General features: G+C 43.2%; 1 protein-coding gene across 1 annotated transcript in view; it reads right to left on the bottom strand.

Annotated features, from left to right (window-relative positions):
* tenm2a (teneurin transmembrane protein 2a) overlaps nt 1-20,420 on the bottom strand; it is a gene marked incomplete at its 5' end in the record, with an annotated part of 148,820 nt that extends 128,400 nt beyond the window's left edge. The window contains 2 exons of the mRNA XM_084550254.1: nt 1,366-1,659; nt 20,195-20,420. Coding sequence (XP_084406380.1) covers nt 1,366-1,659; nt 20,195-20,420 — 520 coding nt within the window. The remainder of the gene's footprint in view (nt 1-1,365; nt 1,660-20,194) is intronic.
* Nucleotides 20,421-25,446: the final 5,026 nt, after the last annotated feature.

Genomic DNA, 25,446 nt, shown 5'->3' with positions numbered 1-25,446 from the left:
CACCTGGTCTTTTTTTTATTGGACTGCTGCGCCGCCTCTGATCCCGTCGCGTTGGCAGAGACACCAGCGCGGAAGCCGGATCTAAATCTCTAGTCTGTGAAACCGTGAGACGAGCCTAAAGGAGTGAGCCGACGGTTCCCCTGAACACTTCTATAGATGGCAAACGTTTGAAGTCTAGGATTACATTTAACTGACTTTGATTTCACACGCGTTCCGCTCAATCACCAATATAAATGTATCCAAGCGAACGTCTGGCACAAACACGCATGAATAACACTTTTTGACAAAGTTTCTTTTGGGAAACAACTTTTGATCTTCTCAACAATCAACTCTCAGTGACATCATACTGCAGGCGAATGATTATCACAATACAGAGTTGGATTAAGAAGCTAATTTTACAAGGTCTGGAAATGCCGACGACAGTGAGCTCAGCGGCGTTCTTCTGGCCCTGAGACAGAGAGAGAGTGAGAGCGGCGTCTGCAGCTGATATCTGTGCCTGCAAGATTAGCTTGGTAATTAACCACAAAGCAATTATCGGGTGGTTGGATGAGAGGAGCGTCTCAGGGAAGGTGTTTCTTGACGTGTTTAATAGGTGTTGAGTAGTTTGATCAGTCAACAGAAGTTGTTTCTGAATCGTGGGCCCGCAGTCCAACGGAGGTTGATCCACAGCTGATACGTGTGGCTGCCGAGAATTCAATTAATTAGACTGTTGCTCTTCCTTCCATCCACTTTTCATTAACCTCCATTGACACCTCGGTGAAGCTCGTGCACAAGTTTACGACTGCGTCAGGATTAACAAGGAAATGGGAAGTTGGCAATAAACAAAGTTGCCAGAGGAAAGAGATTCCCCCCGGGAACCTCACACTCTCACACTGGCGGGGGAGATTCAGAGAAAACAACAGAGAGAAGATTAGCTCCTCTCCGACTGCATCTTGGGGTCGGATCACAAAAGCTAAAATGCACCAGCGTTGCTATCTCCAACAAAAATTTTGGTTTTAAGAATGACAGACCGGTGGTGAGCTCTCAGCAGATAAGTGGTTTAAAAGGGTGGAGTCAGAGGGCTTTGGCTAAGTGCAATCGATCAAAATAAGGATAGCTCTCTGGGGGGGTGTCCAACCACCGTTCTTCAGATCACAAACAGACTCAATCAATAAATCCAACTCCCTAGCTATTCATATAATGGTTGTGTGTTTGAGGGATGGTTCAAAGATTTTAACCATATTGACCAACCTGTGTCAGACTCATACATGCATTCTCACTCATGATCCTTTTAAGAACTGATTATGATACCGTTCTGATGCAACCTCCCCAGTTTGTTCTCGCGCCCTCATCGAGTCTTACTCTCTCAGCCATCAAAAGTCTTACCTGATTCATCATCAGACTTGTTGTCATTGTCAGAGTCGGTGAGAGTGAGGGCTGAGTTCTCACGGCTGGACACTCCCGAGCTGCGGCGGGACTTCGCCCCTCCTCGTCCAGCCCACAGCTGGATGGCTCGCTCTGGAGACAACGGCCCCTCTGGGTCCGAGTCGGCATCAGAGCCCGCGCTGAGGGAGTAGCCCCTCTGGAGGAGGCCCAGGTCGGGACAATAGGGAACGGCAGCGGGGTGAGGAGGGGGAGTTGGCTCACAAACTCCCAGCTCAGCCAGGGTGAAGTTGCCTCCTGCGAGGGAGAGGTAATACATAGACAGGTGGATGGTAGAGAGTAAATGCACTAAACTGAGACACTTGCACTAACAAATGCTCACAAAAACAAATGCACACGCATATCTAGAAAACAAACCCACAATCACACGCAGAGAAGCGCACTAATTATGAAACTATGGAGGCGGAGGATGAAAATTGGGCTTTGTTGTGGCAGGCAGGAGGGGGAGAGATGACGCAGCATGAATCAGGCACAAAATACAAACTAGCTGCTGGAAGAAATATGTACTGGCCTGCAGGCCTGTTAAGGCTGGCTTAGAAGGCCTGCCTTCCTCGCTTTACTGATCCACATTGGCATTCATGAGGTGTTGATGTGAGATCAAAGAGCTGTTCACTTGAGGCCTCTCAGACTGTAGTGGAGCCGCTTTGCTGCCTTCTGGGTTTGATCATCTCCCCACCTAGTTGCCATCACACGCTGGACCCCGGGCTCCCTGAATGTACTGCAGTTTGCTGCAGTACCAGCCCTGCGGCCTAACACGCTCCCCCTCAAGACAAACCGACTCGTCACGTCCAAAATAAATATATAAAATTATCCAAATTAAAGCACATCAAAGGAGATCAATAAACAGTGCTGCAGCCCAATTAAATCCAAGCTGAGGAAAAAGCAATTAAGGAAAAAGGCATGCTCAACCAATTTATTCTCTATACTAATTAAAAGAGTATTGTGGATGCAATCGCTCACCATCAGCTGTTGGGGTAAAGGGATCGGGGGGAAAACAGTTGTGATTCACTTCATTAGCAGTTTGTGAGGGAGGGGAAAGGAAGAGGCGAGTGAAGAGAGGTGGGCATTGTGGCGGCGCATCGTATGAATCGGTGCTCTGGGAATCGCACAGCTGTGTGACTGGGTTAACTGTGACTCATCAGGCGTACGGACGCAATCAGAGGGAGAGGAATTAAAACAGATGAAAATCGTCTGCTGGATCTTCACAGCTCTTCACATGTCCTCGCCTAAACTCGAGAGTTGGGCTGAAAGAAATGGAGGAGGAAGGTGGGGGCGGGGGGCCTGAAAGGAAACTTAGCCAGGAGAGTGGTGAACGGCACCATACTTCTACTCAGACAAACAGATGGACTAGAGTAGACACCAGAGGCAAGTGAATAACTCCACAGGTGGATTCAGCTAATATGCTACAGCTTGCCAAGCTTCCAACCAGCGACAGTGCAAGACATCACAGTTTTCAGTTTTACCATTCCTCGATTTCCGCGCTTCGTTGTCTTTTCCGCCCACTTATCATAAAGGATGACAAAAGGAACAGTTTCCTTTTTACAATACATGACATGAGGGACTTTTTACAGTTTCTTGATAATTTACACTACAGGATCTAACTATTGTCGATGAACCCATACCTGAGAAGAAGTATCGTAGCAGAACGGGAGAGAACTCCAGGAGGCCTGAGAGAGTAGAGCACACGGGTCCTTTAACGTCAGTCAGCAAATTATACTGCTTGCTAGAAAATTGTCTACTCCACAATCACAGCTAGAATGAGTCTTTATGCAGATCAACCCATCCAACTACAAAGACAATAACTGGGCCACAAACACAGCTAATCTAAACCAGTGTTACATGGACACAGTTACACAACATAAAAGAGTGTGTATGATATGTGCATATATGTGTGTGTGTGTGTTTGTGTGTGTGTGTGCTTACAACCAGTATCTAATGTTACGTACCGCAGGACACCGCTCTGTTCAATTAACATCCCATAAGCAGTGATTATACATGTAAAACCCGATCTCTCCATATCACCATCAGCTGTAGACACAGCCTGATGTACTGTGTGCTCAAAGAAAGACGGATTGGTGCGTGGGGTTGAAGCAGACGTGAAAATCTATCTCAGTCATTCGGCAAATAGAAAACCAATTGCATGTGTGTTACATGATATTATGACAGATGTGGGGGCCAAATGCGGCGCTGCATTCTAATCAGATCAATGCCGCTCTGTCTATACAACACTGACGCTGTCATACTTGCGCTTATAATCCGCGTTTAATGTGTGCATCAAGCGTTGTGCAGCAACATCTGTGTTTCTTCATTGTGAATGTGCTGGCATGTAAAATCTTATCCCAGCATGATCTGGCAGTGTTCCAGAGAGCTCCTTGTGATGGCAAAGAATATTTAGCTTTCTCTTTCTCTTCAATTTCCCCCCATAAATATTGAGTGACGAGGAAAGTCCATGACAATCAGCACTCCCTGGCCGTCCAAGGTGTTCAAGCAGTTCTTCAAAGCTTTGAGGTCTGTTGCTGCAGCATGAATCTTTGTCTACGAAGATGCAAACCAGGGGGGATATAGCATGTCCCTTGGTCAGGGTGGAGTCGATTTGGTGCAGGTGTACTACTCTAAAGCAGGCAAAACACCTCAAGATCTGAATATTCCCACCACTATGTTTCACCGTCGCTTTGTTGCTACACTGCGGTATTATTCTCTCCCTTCTGTTGCTAACTCTCAAACTTCATCCGCTGTCGGTGAAATGCCGGTATATCTTTGCCTACCTCGAAGGTTTAGCCTTGTTTTCTCCGCTAAGAGGTGGTTTAGAGACACTGCTCGTCCTCTGAGACACCGCCAAACAAGATTACGGTTCGGGTTAAAGTACTTAATTAAGGTTTGGGAAATATTGATGCATTTGGTTGCAATTACTACTGTACTTCACCGTGGCACGGGGAGCTTTGTTGTCATGGTTACAAGAAAAAACACCAAAATAGGCACTTAGCACTAAATTTGGGAATGGTTACTGCAAATGTTAAAGGAAGCTCGTGTTGAGAGTTGCTTTGGAAAAGGTCTTCTGCGTAAAAGTCCAATGGTGTGCTGTAGCAGAGTCACCTGACTTCCTGCTTTGCTCTAATAACAGCTGCTACCGCTAAAGGGGCTTTGCTGCTTGATTGTAAATATATACCAATGGCTGATGATTGATACTGTTGTATTTCTAGGGAGGACAGCTTCATCTGGCAATGCAGTAGGGCTAAAGGCACAGAGGCTGCTGGCTTATGCTACAATGGACCTGATGTGCACACAAGCACTTTCCTGGACTTTTACGTTGTAACACAAGCTTCTCTTGTTCTCCGACATCATCTGTATCCCTTTGGCCATCACAGAGACATCATTTGGTTGAAACATGGCAATGATACTTGTTTCTTTGCTTAGCAGTAATGTTAGTTTCCTTCACCTGAGATACATCATCATTTGGCGTATGCACCGCAGGCAATGTCTCAGAAAAATAACTGACATGGGGAAATGGAAGCATCTTGTTGGAGCTTTTCGACAATAGAATAATGCGAGTGGGTATGGCATTGGCAGTGATCCATTAAACCAAATGTATTTCCCTTGATAAAACTCATTATGCATGTGTGTGGAAGCAAAAGTGTGCAATGTGTGGTGCATGTGTACGAGTATGACTGTTTGTGAGGAGACGGCTTTGTGGGATAGAGGGGCCTATCATTAAAAAATCATTTGTGCTTGTTAGCGGTTTGACAGGCAAAGTATAGGCAGCAGGACTCTGCATTATGCTGGTTGACTTTCCCTCACCCCACTGTGTAATTCTGTAAAGGATGTAAAGCAGGCAGAGCTTGTGGGCTTCATTGCCTGCAATTATGCTGCTTTTTCCAGATCGGCTAGTTTACAGTGCAGGCCACCCTCGGACATGCCATTTGTAGCATTCAGGGGAGTGCCAGCTCGCAACAAGTTCTGATTTACCCTGAAGTGCTCCACCAGTGAACCTTGGTGGAGGATGCATCAAAATCAGGAAGCAAATGCAATTGCGCACGGTAGGTTCTCCAGCAATCCCCTGAACAAGCTGAAATTACTGCTAACAGCAGTAAAAGTCTTATTTTCTTTGTCACAGCTGAGGAAATGTTGGAATGTGTGGCTAATAGCAGACAAAATGTGTCATTTCTTAATATTTTCCATTTTCATTTGCATCCAATTCAAAATTCATCTGCGCTGCACTTTAGTTTCCTAGAAGAAAATGAACTTCCCTTTTGTGTCTTTTATGTGAATTCCCGAGCAATAAAATATACATATATATTCCTTCCTAATAAAGGAGAGCTTTAGTGATGAAATGTTTCAACAGATGCGGGAGAAAGAAAGACACGGAGAGAGTCAGGGAAACAGCGGAAATGACAAAGCAGAGACAATTTGGACCCGACTTCAAGGGGTAACATATCCCAAGTAAAGTTCTTCCCCTTTGTCTCCCACAATATTTCATGCTGTCTTCAGAAGTCGCTCAGAACAAAACAATTTCCACTTCAGAAAAAATAAAATAAATATATAAATCCTCAGCTTACTCATAGAACTATTAAATAAGGAAGGCAGGAAAGCTGGTCAAAACTATTTCCACGGCTGACTCCACACACACAAAATAATACAATAGAATGTACTATACTGCTCATACTTTACTATGAGAACCCAAGCAAAAGGAGGCATTATATGAAATATCTTTTCTGTTTAAGCAAAGGTCTGTATAACACACTAACCAATATGTACTACATTTTAGTTTGGGGCCCACATACAGCCCAATTTAATCTCAAGCTGGCTGGACCAGTAACATTATAGTATAATGTGCCTATAAATTATAACTCCAGATTTGTTTCCATTTGTTTTAGTGCAAAGAAGAACAAGTTAATTAGCAATTTGGGCACATTGCTGTCTGCTGTTTAGTCCTGGGTCTCAGTGTTGTGTTATGTCCTCTTCTCTTACTAAAAGAGTGGACAAATTAGGAATTGATGATGGGAGGGTCTGACCACTGCACAAAGCCTTCTCCAGCACATCCCAAAGATTCTCAATGGGGTTAAGGTCTGGACTCTGTGGTGGCCAATCCATGTGTGAAAATGATGTTGCATGCTCCCTGAACCACTCTTTCACAATCTGAGCCCAATGAATCCTGGCATTGGCATCTTGGAATATGCCCGTGCCATCAGGGAAGAAAAACTATTGATGGAATCATTCAGCATATTCAGGTAGTCAGCTGACCTCATTCTTTGGGCACATAATGTTGCTGAACCTAGACCTGACCAACTGCAGCAACCCCAGATCATAGCACTGCCCCCACAGGCTTGTACAGTAGACACTAGGCATGATGGGTGCATCACTTCATCTGCTTATCTTCTTACCCTGATGCACCCATCACTCTGGAACAGGGTCCATCTGGGCTCATCAAACCACATGACCTTCTTCCATTGCTCCAGAGTCCAATCTTTATGCTCCCTAGCAAATTGAAGCCTTTTTTCCTGGTTATCCTCACTGATTAGTGGTTTTCTTAAGGCTACACAGCTGTTCAGTCCCAATCCCTTGGGTAACCTTCACATTGTACATGTGGAAATGCTCTTACTTTCACTATTAAACATGCCCTGAGTTCTACTGTTGTTTTTCTTGGATTTGATTTCACCAAACGTTTAAGTGATAGCGATCACGATCAATCAGGATTTTTTTCCGATCACGTTTCTTCCTCAGTGGTTCTCCACTATCTTTCCAGTTTTTAATAATGCGTTGGACAGTTCTTAACCCAATTTTAGTAGTTTCTACAATCTCCTTAGATGCTTTCTCTGCTTGATGCATGCCAATGATTTGACCCTTCTCAAACAGACTAACATCTTTTCCTCAACCACAGGATGTGTCTTTCAACATGGTTGTTTAAGAAATGCTACTCACTGATAATCGCCCATGCAGTAATTGTCCAATAGGAGGCTCATACCTATTTGCTTAGTTAAATCCAGGATGCGACTTTTTTTTTGGCCAGGCAGTGTGTAATAAGGTGCATATAATAAAAGGTACACACCGGCTATTTACTGCAGCTGTGACAACAATACTAATAATAGCTTTAAATGCATATATTCTTTAGTAAAGATGACCTTCCTCTTATCCACTCAGTCCCACGGATGTGATTAACGGCCAATTAAATTAGTGCATGCTGCATAATGTGATGTTGCTCAAAGTTTGAGTGAGAAGACTCATAAATCTCGAACGGCCTGTTATTTAAATTCATTTTGCGTCAAAGCAATGAAGAATGGTCCGCGGTTTAGTCTGCGCAGACTGCCGAGGTGCTGCTGCTGCTGCTGCTGCTGCACCGTGTGAGAAAAATGTCCCCCCTCTTAAGTTGATGGGGGAAAAAATAAGGAGTGAAACAAAGAGTGAGGAAAGCTGATGACGAAAAAGGGGATCATAAGATGAGGAAGGGAAGACTGATGAAACCCTACACACTTTTTGCAGGTAGGGAGACGGAGCAGATAGACACAGCAGTACTGTGTCTACACCTGAGCAGTGTGCCAATATAGTGGATATAATGACAGCGCCTAAGCAGGGAGCCGTAGAGCAAAGGAGCCAGGGTGGCATTAATCTGAATACATGCGATACAAGGGTCAGGGTTCAAGGTCTCTGTTGTCTGACTGCGGGAGGCAGGAATGGAGTTTGTGAGATTGTTTTGCTACTATTATTCTCGAACACGCACACATGCACACACACACGAACACACACAAAACCCCACAGTGTAGCCGTGAAGAATATTAATAAACAGTTTCACAAATCAGGGTTTCCATGGTGATGAGCTGAAGTAGTGTATAAAATGAAGGGAATTCTACATGAGTGCATATGTACACACATCAGAAGTGTGTGCTAGTGAACAATACCTCTAGCGATATTAATAATCAAAAGTCAAACTCTTCAGGTACAGAGGTATGGGGGGGAAAAAAAGCAGCATGGCATGTTGACATTATTATTGGTAATTTCTGGTCCCAAAAAAGGAAGTAGTGTGCTCCCTATGTGACAAGGAAGAAGAAAAGGTGTCAAAATACGGAGAGTTTTCGATCTATTGTACGGCACGTCTGATTTTCATGCAGGACACTGGCGGTCATGTCGAGTCATAATTAAGTTTTTGTTCGTAGCCACAGTCTTTCCTTGACATTAAAGCTGCTCTCATCAATATTTTTATATTAAGAATGGATTAAATGACAGGGCGCGATGTGAAAACTGTCACTAGTACCGACTAACACAGCGACGAAAACTATCCAAGTATCACTCAGTGAAACGTTTTAGTGTCTTTGAGCTTTCTGTCAACCTCATTGTAGAACCCACAGCTGCTCTGTGTTTGCTGAGCCTGGATTCTCTCGTATCCTGATGCAGCTCCAATTAAGGAGCAGCTCCACGCTACACGCCCAGCACCAAACCACAGAGATATCAAGCGAAGCTTTAAGTTTGTGTTTCAGTCGCTGAAGAAGAAACCATTTGGCAAGTTTGAACCACAATATTTTCTGCCTTTATTAAGTAGCCAATGTACAGATATTGTCGAACGAATGTGCACACAGGGGGACTCTCAGTGCCACCAGCCTTAATATTAAGGAACCAATTATGTGAAAAACAAGCAACAATAATAATAATGTTGTTTCCTGACACTCTGCTATCTAGTCAACCTCCAATCCCTTATTTAAATAGTATTAAAGGTTTTTTACTGTTTATCTAAATGACTTGTCTCAGTCATCAGCCCCAGGACCGCAAGAGGAAAACTGTAATTATTCAAAAAGAAAATTTTTTGACTCTGTTTTGCTGGGTTTGAGAAACAAAGTGATGTGTGGTAGTGGAGTCTGTCAAGTTTAAAATGTTATCTTGACATCTGGAAAGTAAACGTGCATTTTGCTCTTAATGAGTAAACAAAGCAGCTGCACTCATGCTAATTCTTCAAAACATTCACATTAATGGACTTGTCAGGTACAAATGAAAGCTTTGGTTAAAATTAGCTCCGGTAAACAAGGATATATAAAATTAAAGCAGCCAAATTTGAAGGTGAAAATGAATGTATTTCTTGTTTCATTAAATAGTTTGGTAACCGTCATCTATTATATCTTCTCTTCAACTTCACTTGTCTCTCAAAGTGCTTTCTGCTCCTAGTGAATGAGTGGCAGTACCCACGTTTGTAGAACATTACCTTCACTGTGTAACTGACATGTTGTGACAGGATGACTGTGCACACTGACAGTCAACCTCGTAAAGCTTGGTGTTGATTATCAGAAATCTATGTCTCTCCCTCACACACACACTACTTCCACCCATACATATCCCATAGCATGTGGCAAGTCATTAACACCACCATTAGCGGCGCAGTAACGACCTAACAGATATGCCCAAATAGGAGTGTCATGGTCAAACACTTCCCACACCTCCCAGATGACATCGTGCTTTTTGGTTCCCATCTGAGCCACAGGGGCCCTTGCACCTCCTAATGAGGAGCCCAAAATAGGTGTAACAAATGTCATCCATTCCTGGGCTTCTGGTTCTACTGCTGCCCAGAGGACAGCAGTCTGTGTTGGACAGGACATGACGGGACATGACACAACACCATGCACTCTAGAGGAGATCTTGTCACAGAGACGTGTAGCTCTAAGCAGTGAAACACCTCTCATCCATGACCAGGAAACCAAAGTTGACTAGACGGAAACATGGCTGGTTATAACAGTGGAACACCCCACTTACATCCATAATGATAAATCTGTATTAAAAATAGAGGCTTGAAGATTTGGACAGGTAATACAGCTAAAGATGTTCACTGCTGAGAGGTATGACACATTTAAAGCCCAATCTACAGCTAAGTCCCCGGTTGGTGTCTCATTCAGGTTACCTTTGTGTTCCCGATTAAAACTAACCAAAACAATTTTATAGTTTTATTAATTTCAATTCTTTGTTCAATCTCTGCAAGATGGCCCAGCGGTTAGCTGCGAGACTGCAACAAGAAGGTTCTGGTTTGGACCTCAGAGGAGTTTAAATACCGAAATGGGTGCAAACATGTGCATGTCTAGTTCTGGTCACATTGTGATGGACTTCCTTTGTTGGTGACTTTGGGACCCCACCTCTCACCCAACCTGGGATAGGCTCTAGCACTGGATCTATAAACTACTTAAACCGTATTTTCAATGTTGTATTTTTTTTTCCTACTTCAGTAATACCAGAGGAAACTTGTTTATCACAGAGCACTTGTGACAGAATGGTAAAATAAGCAGCTGTGGTGTTCTGGGTCAACAGTGACCATTACAGTTTCATTATAACACAATCTGTCAACCAGTCAACCATTAGCTGGAACTTAAACTGTATACGAGTGTCCTCATACGGCAGTTTTTGCATGCGCCTTGCAAAATTTGCCAATTCCATCGCATGATTGTGATCATGGCCTCTGAGGATTGAGCACACACAAAAACAACAACACATGCAACACTGAAAAAGAGAGACAATGCAAACTAATCTGTTCTATACAATGTTTTGCAAACTCAAAATCTGGGTTTAACCCCCAATCTCGCTCTGTAAGGTATATTAAACTGCAGGTAACCATGGCAACAGCGATTCTGCTTTACGCTATGGTATTATGCGTTTACTTGCAAAATTGATTTACAAGGCTTAGTTTTAAAAAATGAATGACTTTTAAGCAGAATCCATATTTTCGCCAGCGCTGAGAGATCGTGGCGTAGCTGCATCTCAGCATGACATAGTGCACATTATTGTGTGTTTTGGTCTAATAGAATTCCCCAGGCGAACCATAAGGGTAATCCTGCCCAGGGTCGATTGTTTAATTTTGTATTTGTGAACTCGAAGATGTCTGCCGTCTGCCCGGAATGTTCAAGTGGCGAAGTATGCACCAGGAGGCCAAATCAAGGTTTAAATCTTACATTTCTGGAGACTGCACCAGCTGTGTAAATGTTTCAAAGCCTGGCCTCACACCGGGCAAGCGTACAAATTCATCACAAAAACGAAAGACATTCCAGCACATGGAATGATCTGCAGAGATTCTTACATGTTCTTGTGCCATGCAATTTCTGATGTATCTTTCCCTGTGCATATAGCTTCATTCCTTATGTGTCTTTATCTCCATGGTTATCTCATGGGGTCTGAAGATTACTTGCAGCCACGTCGGTTGAAAAGAAATTGCTCCATGGTGCTGCATTGGTATAATTTCTGTCACTAAAGCGAGGACTGAACCAACATCAAAACTGATATAGACTTGTATGAGAAATGTGGCATATGTCTGTGCACACAAACACATACACACACATTTAAAATCTGTAGCTGGGGAACATGTTTAATTACAGCCTAGGAAGCAAGAGACTCTGCTGAGAGAGAGAGCGGGAGGAAAAAAAAAAAAAAAAACACTTGATAACAGTGACATTTACAATCTGCCTCATTTATCAAAAGCTGCCAAAGCAGAGTCAAAGAGGGTCATTATATAGTAAACATAGATTAACTCAACTCTCACAAAACCCACACAAAATTGTCTGATAAGTGATTTTTATTCCAAGAAAATTGCAGATGTCAGCATGCATTTCCCTGGACGCTGTCAATTAATTGTCTTGTTTGTTACCCAATATTTGTGCGTGTGTGTGTGTGTGCGCGTCTGCGAGTAAGAGCCAGGAACGGTGCTAAATAGCTGCCACCTTCGGCATGCATTTCCCTGGCCTCTTCCTATTATTTGTCTCATTTGTTACCCGGTGTTTGCATGAGCGTGTGCATGCACCTGTGCCAACATCACTGCTAATAGCCAGCACTTTCCCTTTTTATAGCGCAGACGGCGTTTGACAAACTAAGCAGAGGTGTATTTCGGTCTGTGCGGATGATGCCACAAACTGAATCCCAAGGGCACATCAGGTTCTGGCAGATCTGTACTTAACACCAAAACAACTAATAATCACTCTCACTCTTTCACAGACACATCTTGCGCAGACACACTGGTAATGCAGGGAAAAGAGGTAAAGTGAGTGCGCAAACTGGGCCACTCTGACATGTACAGTACCTGAGTGAGTCTGCGAGTGCCAAATGCTGGACCAGATGTTACTCTGAGTTATAGCCCTCATTGCCCGTGTAGGGGCCACATACACAAACCCACATGAGCAGTTTCCTGTCGAAAAGAGCGAATGTGGGGATGGTTTGAGTGGGAGTGCAGAGGAGGAGTGGAGTAGAGTCGGCCCCAGGATATTCTTCAGCAACTCTGCTACTCTATTGCTGCAGCAACGGGATGCTTTTGAGTGTCAGCAGCTGGCGAAGGCACAGAATGCCAGGGAGAAGACAAAGATAAAGAGGGATCGGAGGAGGGAGGGGAGGGATTGCATTTAATCTCACCGCCATTTATTTTTAATAGCATGCAGCTGCTTTGTTCTCTCTTTGATCATCAGCAGTCCAGGTTGACTGTAACCCAGCGGAATGCAAGGACAGTCACGAGCATGTGTGCATGAATATACACAGACAATACAGAATATACATTTTCTGTTGTCTTTTACTTGTTTACTTTTTGTTCTGCAATTATTTACCCTCAGGTTTCAATGTCCAATGTAACTGTGCACCGTAGTCCTTGTCACTTTTGGCCATGCTGTTGAGCCGTGACGGGCTGCAAACAGACATGTGCTCCTTCTGTGACACAGGATGTCACCAGCCTCTGCGAGCGATGAGCATCACCGGGAGGCGAACATGTAGTAGGTACACAACGTTTCCCTAATTCAAACCACCACTGTGCAAGAGCGTTGACCAAGAAGTAAAAGTCGCCAGTGAAGCATCAAGGACAAGAACGCTCACTGGCTTTCCCACTGGCAGTCAACAGTTCTACATGTTGGAAGCCCTTAAAATTCTTGTTGCAAGGACCACAGGCGTCTCCACCAGAAATCACACACTGGGTCTCAGCAGTGGTGGAAGAGTGCAAACATGTACCACTGCGTACCCACGACATGTTTGTCTTAAAGGGGAATTCCATCAATTTTACAAAGTCTGTTTTCAAGTCATTGCGGGCTTTTCTGCGTGTGTGAAAAACTTTTAGAAAGTTGTTTGTGGCTCCAGAGGGAGCTGCTTGAAGTCTGAGAAGACGCAAGCTGGAAACAAGTGACCTTGCCATACCTACAGTATGTATCTCCTCATCCCTGAGGCTACACCTGAATCTCCACACAAACTATTGGCGGCTGATTTGCATAACATGATATCGTCCGCCGTGTATCTGAAAGTGTTACATGAGAGCAACGTTCAGTACTCTTAATAAAATTAGGTCTTCAGAGGTAGTTTGTATTGTAAACACGTGTCTCTTGCTAAGAAATCATTTGAAATAGTCTCCGCTCTCCACATAATAGACTTTATCGTGCAGGTTACTTTCATCTTTTCATAGAGGACTTTGCAAACACTGTCACACAGGAGGCTGCGTTCTCTAGAGGGTTAGGGTTAGTCCCTGAATCTTGCTGAAGGGGACACATTATGAGAGGCTGCTGCTGCTGCTGCTGCTGCTGCAGCAGCTCTTGCAGATACTTGGAAATCTCCCCAAAGAATGGAGAGGAGAGAAGAAACAAAGGAAGCCTCTCTAGCATAAAACCTCCAACAGGCCACCTAGCAGTGCATTTTCTTTGCCTCGGGTCTGGAATACAGACAGTGGAGGCAATCATGCCAGCATTCGAGTGGCAGAGTTTGGCAGAGTTTTTGGACAAAGCAATCCTTGGCTACAGTAGTCATTTTTCATATCAAAGTCAATGGAGAAAAAAGAATACGAAATGAGGGAAACGTGGTCACACAGAATGTATACCGCAGCTCTCTCGGCTTGAATTTTCTCCTTCTGTCAATAACAGCACATACGTGCACATTTCTGTGTACGTCTGAAGATGAGAGGTCAATCCTATGGAGCCCGAAAAGCAGGCAAAGACTGTGTGAAATCAAAAAATGAAGAAATACCCTTTGTGCCTGCTCTCAAATCCATAGAGACGGCCTCGGCATTACAAATGTGTGATATGACCACTAAAGCAACAATACAGGAACAGCAAGGGTGAGAGAAATGGGAAAAGAGAATGTGACGGAGAAAGCCGACATGAAAGGTGTGACAGAAGAGCAAAGAAGGACATAAAAGAAAGTGGTAAAAAGGTGAGAGATGGAAAGAGTAAGGCTGATACACAATTTGGAAGCGACAGTAGATGATGCTGAGTGTTGTCCAGGCAGTAAGGGAGGCAGGTGGGTGGTGGATTCTCTGCATGGTTTCCAGCCCTGGGGCTAAACAGCACAGGAGAATGTAGAGGGGCTCATTTAGATCCCCCCGAAAGGTAAGGCCAAAGCTCCTAGAGACTGCAGTGGCTGTGATAATGCCTGCTGTCTAGAGGTGGACCTGCAGGGATGACACACCCCTGGGATGTGCTAAATAGGAGCTGCAGAAAGGCACTGGCAGAGAAAGCAAAGACATCTACTGTAGTATTAGCAAAACGATCGGAGAGGTAAAATGCAGCAGATAAATAAAGAGAGACAGCGATAGGAAAGTATAGTGTATATTAGTTTACATTTTTATCCTATTTGTACTTTTTCTCAAGGGATCTGTTTAGCAGTGATTCATGCTGCTAACAAAGCCATGGAAAATAAAGCGAAATGGACTAGTTACAGTTTAATTTTTAAAAGAAAGCAACGTAATGAGTCCCTGGTATTTCTATTTTCATGAGAGCAAGACTCTGGCCTTATTGGGATCACTGATGTTTTCAAATATGTTGCTCTGTGGCGTTAAATAGTGAGGCCCTGTAATGAGCTTTCCAGGCTGCTGCATGTTATGTTGAGGAAAGAATGTGTTATTTGGCTGTGCTTATCCAAGCAGACAAGGTAATAAGTGTGTAATGGGGAAGCTGTGGCGTTGAGATCCAATGAAAGTGAGGGGGGGTCTGTTGGAAGACACAACTGAACCCGCTTTATCAGGATCTGTAAAGAGCCATTTGGGACTGCTAGTTTTCCAAACACAGGAAATAAACTGAAATGAAAAAGGACTTATTTAAAATTTGCACATGTTCAGCATGTTTACCCTGACATTGTTTTTAAATAGGGATTTCAGTAGGATAAAACGTATAACGCACAATGCAATAGCACATTCTTCCTAGCTTTACTCTGATAATAAGACGGAATTGCTGTATGCTTCATTCGATCTGATATTAATGTCAGTCAACTGATTACTTGTCGGGAGGCGGGGATCATTTTGTTTTGCCTTGGTTAATTATGCCTTCAAATGAAACTCCTAAGCTCGTGGTTATGACACGGAAAGGCTTGTACACAAAATGCTCGCCGTTCAAATGGTAACATCAGCCGTAGTCCTGAGAACACCGCTGCTAGGCAACTGTTGGCGACTGGAAGACAGGGACGCTAACGGTTTAGCAAGCTAACAGACGGGTGACGTAAGGTAGAAAATGCACAGGAACAGAGGCTATATTACTTTCTGATGAGACGCAGGTTCAACTCCTGAAATTCCCGTCTCTCTTCACTACCGCCTATCAAATGAAGGTGTAATGAAAAAACGAGGTAATCTGGAATATCAACATTTTCCTCAAATGTTTTGTGTAACTGAGGAGAAAACTCTATACAAATAAATTATAATGTATTGACTTAACAAACCTGCTCTACCATTTCTGAGAATGTGAACAAACGGGCGACAACTCGTGAACTTATACAAACTTGGCAGAGGGGACGGAGGGTAAAAACAACTCCATTTGAAGGCAGCATTCAGCTGAATTTTCAGTGTACACCCAAGCTCTTGCTAGTAGCAGTTAATCATTTCTGCACACATAAATTAAGAATTATGTCAATTTAAGAGCTGGTATTTCTGTAAGTAAAATTTCTAAAACCCATATAGCTATGTATATCTGTTGGTCTGGGTCACTGTTATGTCAACATTTTAAATGAACGCACCTAGATACCTAGGCAGGCAACGTGGGGAAATAATAGGCCCTATTACAGCCTACGTCACTACTACGTCACGGCTACGTCACAGCGGTTAGTTTGAGGCAAAAACCACAGCGGCTACCGTTACCAAAATGTCATCTTGCTGTGACGCAGGGAGCCAGAATCGGAGGAGTAAGGTTAATAACTCCAAAATGAAATTTTATAGTATACCAGCTGTCACTCGGAGTCAAAAAGATCGGAGAAACCTGTGGTTAAATGTAACAAAATGAGAAGATTGGACCGAGGCCATCATCAAAAATGCTTGTGTGTTTGTCTTTTCAAAATAGCATTTGCTAGCTCCCACTAGAAAGTTAGCTAGCAAGTTAGCAAGCTTCATTTACTTCGTATTTAGCTACACATAAGCTAACAACATATTGTTTTTTTGGTAGCCTTTTAGTCATTAACCTGTATTGGCATTGAGACTGGCATATTTATTAGCCTATATAACTACTGCATATATAATACGTTTATAGTTAACTTGATGCTTTACAAATACAAAATGTAGGTAACTTACCCAGCCTGCTAGTACAGCTTGGTTTGGTTCACCATAACCCAAGTCTGATGCAGGTTTTTTTTCCCAGCCTTGTTGCTAGCTAGGCAGAACTTCGGGTCGCACAACACAAAACTCGCCTGTTAAATCTTTGCAACAGAAGCTGCTAGTCAGAGTTAACTAACCTGTGGATTGTTTTGCCTCCAGCTAAGCCCCACCCACTAAAACATCATCATGTTTACTAAACTAAACTGCTATGTAGGTAGTGATTTGTAGATACACTAGATCAAATAACTAAAAATGTTGACACCTAGACAACTTTAGCCATACATAAACCAGAGGTGAAATACTGTGTAGACTTTCGTAATACAATTAACATGTTTTAATAGTGCGCCTTCAAGAAATTATAACACAGAACACAGGGAGTAATTGTGTTGTTAAAAACACAAATATACAGCAATCCAACAATCCAGCAATGGCATCTCAGGAGTAATACCAAAACTAAATGTTAGCAAAATGGGTTTGTACAGGCACTGAGGAAAAGCTTTTTGTTGTCTCTAAGCAGTATACATGACTGCATACCTGACCATTTGTACAACTTACTAAATTATATCACCGTCTGTATATGAGAAATCTTAATATAATTAATCGAAGAAAAACTGTTAAATTTTTCTCCAAGAATCGTATCCCAAGATTCCCGGCTTGGCTCAGAACATATCCTGAGGACATCTGCTGTACTCCTAATAATTTGCGCTGCATAACTTAATGTAAATGACTTTTCAGAACAACCGAGGCGCCCGACAAAAATGACTTGTTAAAAATGTGCATTACAAATTTTAGCGGAGGATGAACTTTTTTTTCCCCCCAGCTACTGCAGGTGAGTCGATAAGCTATTCACGAATGTTAAACTGTGTCATTGTATGTGCATTTATGAGTGTTCAGTAGGTGTATGACTTACACCTTTTTTTTTTTTTTTGTCTCACACATCAGTCTAATGACAGCCGTATAGGCAAGTCCATACGCATTCACACGCCACAGATCTGTAAATTGGTTTGTGCAATGCAGAAACATTAAAGCAAAATAACAGTCTGAGAATAGCTTCTGGTGACCTCAAAGCTTCTCAGTGATAAGCCACTGAAGTAACACCATCATACACAGAATGAAATCAGAGTTAATTACATTTTCTAATGTACACATATTTGCCATTAAATAATATGGCAGGTCAGTTCGCCCGCCGAACCTTTCCACAAGCCATTTGTAAAATATTCAGCTAAACAAAACTGCTTCTGTCTTCACTTGCCACTTTACCCATTTAACTACAAGTCATTCCAAATAACAACACATTGTTTCTCTGCCTTGTTGTCTCATGCTGGTTATAAAAATATCTAAATGACATCAAGAAGACTCAATTTATCGGCTGCCTCTCTCGTTCCGTCTTTCTCACTTCAACTCCTTCTCTTTCTCCATCCTTCCAGCACTTCTCCTCCTCCCATAGTGTCACAGTCCATATGGTGCTGCAACACTGTTGGTCTCCTGTGGCCACACTTCCCACGATGCATCTGCGGCTCTGGGCTTTCGAGGGAGCCGATAGGCTGAGAGGACTGTGGTATCGACCAGCTATCGCCCGGTGTGAGGTCAGCTCAGTGCAGCATTGGAGTGTGTCCGAACAGCACACACCACTGACTTCCAGTCTTTCATCCATACCGCCAATCAATCCTCCATTTTCTGTTGTTACCTTTGCCTCAGATGAAGTATGTTCTTCTGTTGTATTCCTTTGTATGAAAAAAAACTCCTCTGCGAGTGTGCCTTTGTGCATCTCCTTTTTAAACTACTGTCACACTGATTCATTTCACTAGATTCTTGAAACCACACAGTCAGACATGAAGACTTTGCAGTGTGTATACGTTTTCAAGATATTGTGAAAATGTTCCATTTTGAAAATAAAGTCAAGGACTCTTCAACGTGTACATCTGTCTATTTTGTAAGGGGGATTGTGAGTGTTTTTCTACTATCTTCTGCATTGTTGTGTTGCATTGCTCTGAGCTGGGTTTCTCTCCTGTCTGTGTCCATGCAGAGAAAACAGAGCTTAGTAGAGATCAATCCCATTGAGTCTGACTCTTTTCACTAGCCAAGGATCAATACTGCCCGTTTCATGTCCCTTTGCAATATACACACGTGCCCATACACATGAACGCACTGACACACACACATACAGTTTAAAGACACGACTATGAGAGCCCACCCACCTTTTCAAAAGTGACCTATCGGCCTATCGGCTAACTCGCTCACCAGGGGATACAGAAGTTCATTATGACAGCCTTGCCAGTGCTAAAGGTCTGCTTTGGTCCTCTGCTGCAAAGTGCAGCATTTTCCAGCATCTGATTACATTAAAAGCTTGCCACAGAATCCTTGCAAGACCCACACAGTGCCTAAGAGTAGTTTACAGCTGGGAACCTTTTACACGTGCAACAATGTGACTGGTCAGTGTGTGATAGATTTTTTTTTAATGTAATGTTGGATAATATAACAGGAATGGGAGGGATCCTAGAGTATGTCACTACGTCGGGCTCAACCACATGTGCTGGAAAAAATGACTTTTATAGCAGAGTTGCAGTGACAGTGTTAATCATTGCTAAAATTTCTGACAGGGAAATGCTTTTTAGCTGCATGTAACAGTCTATCTAGACAGGCTTTTACATGTTGGAAAAGAATTAGATGAGAAAATTAATACCTCTGTAGAGTAAATAAAAAAAATAGCAAGTAACGGTGCAACCACCAGCTGGTTAACTTAGCTTAGCACAAAGACTGAAACCTTGGAAACAAGGATAACGGACAAAAAGAACTATGTGACTATGAGCACCTCTACGGTGCTTTAATTAACACATAATACTGCATTTGTTTGATTAATACACAAGTGTAAAAAAGAAATAAGATGCCTTTATTACTAGAAGGGAGAGACAATAAGTTAATGGGTGAGAAAGAAGGACTGAAACGCAAAGGGTGTAGGCTGGAATTGAACCAGCAGATATTTGATTAGTAGGTTTTACGGGGGCTGGAAGGTGGATTTTTTTAACCTTTGGAGACAGCCAGGCTTTGTTCTCCTGCTTCAGCCTTTCAGTTAAGCAAACCTGCTGCAGCTGGTTAGTATTCATATTCATACAGATATGAAAAAAGGTACCAATAATCTCATTTAACCCTCAGAAGGAAAGTGAAAATTCCTAAAAATTATAAGAAGAAAGCTTGATTTTAGATTTAATGTCTTCAGTCCAGCACAGTGTGGATCAGCCCAACTGTATATTGAGGATCTGAAAGGGATGCTTTGCGCCACAGACCCACCTTGCCTGGAGTATTCATCAGCCTCGTGATGAACCAGGTCAGTCACGCAGCCACCGTAGTGCAGCCTCTGCTCGTGGTCGAAGGCTTTGAGCGTCTCGCTGGAGCTGTAGGACTTCTGGGTAGGCACGCGGCACTCATCTGCGTCCAGGGAGGAGGTGTTGTACTGGGAGTCCTTGGAGCAGCGACCCCTGGTCAGGGAGCGGTGCCTGCGGTCTTTCAGGTCCATGCTGTGGTTGGGTAAGGGGTCTCGGACGCAGGGAGGAGAGATGGATGCGGAAGAGAAGGCAGTGGGGGGGAGGGGCCTCCTAGAGGGCCTCCGTTGTGTCAATCTCCACTTCAGTCACCTGGAAAAGAAAGATACGAAGAGGAAGAGATGAAGAAAAGAGAGTAGAAAAGAGAGCAAAGGGTTGGTATAAAATTTATGGATGCACTGTCACTAGTGTGACTCACACTCGCCTTTCACTCCCTGTAGGCTATACAGGGGAAGTTAGGTAAGAATGAGCACTGCGAATGGACATTTGAGCAACCAGGCAAATATACAAGACATTGGTGTATTGATGTGGGATAAGTAAGGCTATTGTGGGGAGAAACAGAGCTGCCAGCACTGTGGTCCACGGAGATAGTAAGCCATCGACCGCCCTGATGAAAAATGGTCGGCCACCATTTGAATCTGTTACATAAAAACAGCGAGCGACTCGAACGCGGCCCAGTCATCCTAAACTGAGGCCAGTGACGCATGAATCCAACTAAAGCGGACGGAAAGCCGGGAAAAGGCAGACAGAACGGTGTCTGAACAGACAGACGACGTTGATTGGAAAAAGGTGAAAGGCAACGAGGAAAGAAAAGCAGCCGGATGCAACAGGAAGGATGGAAGAAGAGGAGAAATGACTTGAGGGCATTGGTAGTCTCTCCCTCATTATCAGAGTGAGAATGAATCCGGCTCCCTTAGAGGCTGTAAGGGATAATCAAACACACCCAAACACACGCTCACACACACACACACACACACACACATTTAGAAAATCACAAACTCACACAGGCGCAGATATGCAGTGCAGGGGGTACCTGAGATAACAGTGTTACCTGAACTTGACACAGCTTTTAAAACAGCGTCTGACACAACGAAGCATGTACATTATAACGTTACCTCCTAATCTGTCCACTGATATTCCAGCACCAGCTTCCTTTTACAGACTTGTAGACGCAGATTCTGCATGATCATGATGCTAATAAAGCATGATGCTAGTGGAGCGGCCTTGAGCAACGCATTACAGTAGCAGCTAAAGATCAAAGTACACCAATACAACAGGCAGCAGTAATAGACTGGAGCAGTCCCAGCAGCTGCCTGTATGGGATATTTATGGTAATGAATAGGTCATCCATGGTTCCATTACTTGAGGCTGAGGAAAGTCTGGTCCGCCCACTGCATTACAGCGTAGCATGGCATTTTCATCGGAATATCTCTCAGTCTGGACAGAATTTATCGATATCGGTGCAGGCAAGATGCACTTCTAAAGAACCGCCATTATTTGATTGAGAATAAGTGATGTAACTAATTGCACGCTGGGACGGAGGAAGAATGAGACGGGAGAAAAAGAGGAGAGAAGGATACAGAATGGGAGCCAATCTATTCAATGAGGGCTCATTTTAAAATGCTTAGAAGGTAGTATTGAAAAGTGCCCTGCTATGTCCATTGATTAACAGTAGGTATTAAGTCTCATAAAGAGCTCATTATGCTCGGGCATCCATCACACAGGCTATTAGGAGTTCAACCTTAATGTGTTTGTACCTTGAATGGAGGGCGAGGAAACAGAGAGGGATACTGGCTGAGGAGATGTGGGGACATTCTGAGTGCTGTCGGGCAACCAACGGGCAACCAAACACAGATCAGCCACAACATTAAAACCACTGACAGGAGAAGTAAATAACATTGACCATCTTGTGGCAATTCAATGTTCTGCTGGGAAACTTTTGGACCTGGCATTCGTGTGGATGTTACTTAGATACGTACCACCCACCTAGACCAGGCCAGGCAACCCCACCCTATAGCAGTGACACTCCTTGATGGTAGCAGCCATCCCCAGCAGGATGCAGCCTGACACAGGCACACACACAAAAACAGTTTAGGAACAACTAAAAAAAAACATGAAGAACATCACAAGGTGTTGACCTGGCGTCCAAATTCCCCAAACTGATCAAGTGTCTGTGGGATGATCCACAGAGGCCACTCCCTTCAACCCATAGGACCCAAAGGCCCCCGCTAATAATATTCTGTTGCCTGGCACCACAGGACACCCTCAGAAGGCCCATGTCTGTTCTCTGATGAGTCACAATTGTTTTGGAGGCACAAGGGAGACCTACACAATATTAGGCAGGTGGTCATAACGTTATGCCTGATCGGTGTATGTCTTTCAGTTGCATATGGTAAGAGTTTAGGCGTTGAGGAAATAATTCAAGTTCTAGAAAAAATAAGCTGCTTGTCCTGTTTTCAAAAGTTTCATGGGAGAATCAAAAGTCGGCGTAATAAGCACAGAGCTAATGTTAGAAATCCTTCTAGCTAAGCATAATGACCTAAAAACACCTAATGGTTTACAAATTAAAATGTTGCACCTTCTTTGGTTAATTCAAACGCAAATTAAAATGAAAAACCTTCTTCTGATTAACACTTTATCCAATTACCCAGTACTTCTGTGCAGTGACACCACCTTTGGTGCTAATTCCCAGGCAGCTCCGTGTAATAACATGAATCCGGGAAGTCACAATGCCTGACCGTTTGGTCCAGAATTAAGGAAACCCGCAGTTATATTCATAACAGAAGCTGTTGAAAATCCAGATTGAACAACAGCATCACTCAACACTAGTGTGTGTGTCACACCCTCTTCATATTTCTAGATAAGCATGTTAAATTGTTAATGTATGAGTATTACAAGCAGCCATAAAATAAAATCTCTTCTCCAGGAAGAGGCAGAATGATGTAAAAGAGTAGAGATAGCCCCAAATTTGGCCAAATTACTTAATTAGTCGAGAAATTGGATGTCATGGATACGGAGGGAAATAAATATCATAACATAACCATGTTGCCATGTTTATAAATTGTCATGAGAGCTGCAGTCTCTTTTTATATATACTAACTATTTAATCACTGCTAGTAAAGTATTCTCGGAGACTAATTATTATGATCTCAGTTTGTAACAGCACATAATTAATAGCACAGACTAATAGACTTGCAAACCCCTGAAACAGATTCAGTTTTCTTTTCTTCTTTAAAAACAGAATGACAGATAAAGGTAATGCCCATACTGTCAATGTTACTTCTCTCCACTGAACAGAGCATCTGTTTGACACTAAAGTAGCTTTAGTCTTTCTTTTAAAAATCTGTTAAAATCTTGTGGAATCAACAATCAGAGTTTATGGTGTAATCTTTCAACAATGATTTCTGACACTAAAAAGACACAACAGACGAACACATCATAACCGTCCTAACCCGGTGACCAGACGTGTGTGTGTGCGCGTCGCACGTGCGCAAGCAGAAGGAAGCGCTGAGAGCCACCAACCCTACGAATGCCGCCGCTCTGGGAACGTCGCATTTCCGAGACTAACGAGTCATTCGCTGTCGGTGAAGAACTGCCTGCTGCCAAGAACGTGTGCCTTGAACTGTTTGGGAGGAAGCTGTGCAACTAACAAGATGGCAGAGGTTCTTATTTCAGCTTCCACGGTTTCAAGGACAACTGATGAAACAGTGGAGGACATCGGAGCGCGACAACTGCGGCGGATTAATCAGTCAACGTGATGTACAGTGTAGGCCCCCGAATGTTGCTTTGCAAAGACGTGCAAGCTGACATTTTGAGTGCGCCCTCACTGCCGACATGCACAAGTGGTGCAGAAGTATGATGTCTTTGAAGGACTGCAGGCAAACTAGAGTGGACAAAAGGTCCAAACCTTGGCAACCAGAGATGTGCGAGATATCCGGTATCCAATGGCTAAACATCGATGGAAAGAATAGAAGTTAATGGAAAAAATATATCAGACACAAATTAATACAGTAGTAGTATAATAGATATAATAGCATTTTTATATGTTATACACAGTTAGCAGGCATGTGGGAGTCACAATAGAACGGGTTCAGCAGTAGTTTCTAAGTATCATGCTAGTACGAGGAACAGAAAAGACACAGAATATCAGATTTATGGATGGAATGGAGAAAGTTAAGGAGGACAACCATGAGATCTGGAATGCATCCGTCACATTATATCTGCGCAGGTGTTTTCCCCAAGGTTGCTGAAATGCACGTCCTTGTATACACCCAAATAAGCCAAAGTTTTTCAAGTTAATTACTGCGGTGACAACGGTCCAAACTCCCCTTCATCACACCGAAGCGGACTGGTCTCATTCATCAGAAGTGCGATAAGTTACTAATATTTTCACTGTTCACACGTCATGATCTTACGGTAGTCGGGCGCGTTCGCACAGAAACACCCAGACATACGGTACATAGCAGACAGATGAACAAATACATGGGTGCAACGCCGCACCTGCACCAGCCCCGCGAGTAGCTGCGTCTCCTTGACTGGAAGGAAAGGGTGGTTAGACGAAAAGGAGGAAAAAGACACGCATGCAACCGTGAAGTGACCGTGAAATCCAGGCAGAATGAGAAATGTAATTGGAAGATGACAGGCAGGGTGGAGAATTCATTTTCGAAATTACAGAGGTGAAGTTTAGTGCAGATAATGGCCTTTTCTCTGCAAATAACAGCGTTAGAAGGAAAATATGGAGAACGACACTATGTAAATCCACTGTAACTAGAAATTACACTCGGTTAATAGGAAGTTAATGACATCAGTGGATTAGCGAGCATCAAATAAGTTTCCCATTCCACTTAATCAACCTCGAAAAAGAACGGCGTCCGAATATCAAAGGCGGCAAATAGGTTTGAATTGCAGTTGCTGTTGTGTTTTTTTTCTTAATACCCATTTTATGTGTTAGTACATGATTCAGGTGTGTTTATACCACATGGTAAATAAGCACCTTAACTGGTCAAAATCAAAACATATCAAGACAAGTTCTTAGGATTTGTAATGGTTGATGAAAAAAAAATGAAAAAAATCAAGCAGTGGATTCAAAATGTTTCTGCATTAGGCGCTTGGTGCATGTATTTATTTTTTTTGGAAATTGCCTCAGGTATTTTTTGTTTTGTTGCATCACACGTCAAATCCGCCTGAAGAAAGGGCTGCAGAGACATCAGGCTCCGGGAA

Source organism: Chelon labrosus (genome assembly GCF_963514085.1).
Source record: "Chelon labrosus genome assembly, chromosome: 8".
In the NCBI taxonomy this organism is placed as follows: Eukaryota; Metazoa; Chordata; class Actinopteri; order Mugiliformes; family Mugilidae; genus Chelon; species Chelon labrosus.
The sequence above is the reverse complement of the archived record's forward strand: the minus strand, read 5'-3'. Positions and strand labels throughout refer to the sequence as shown.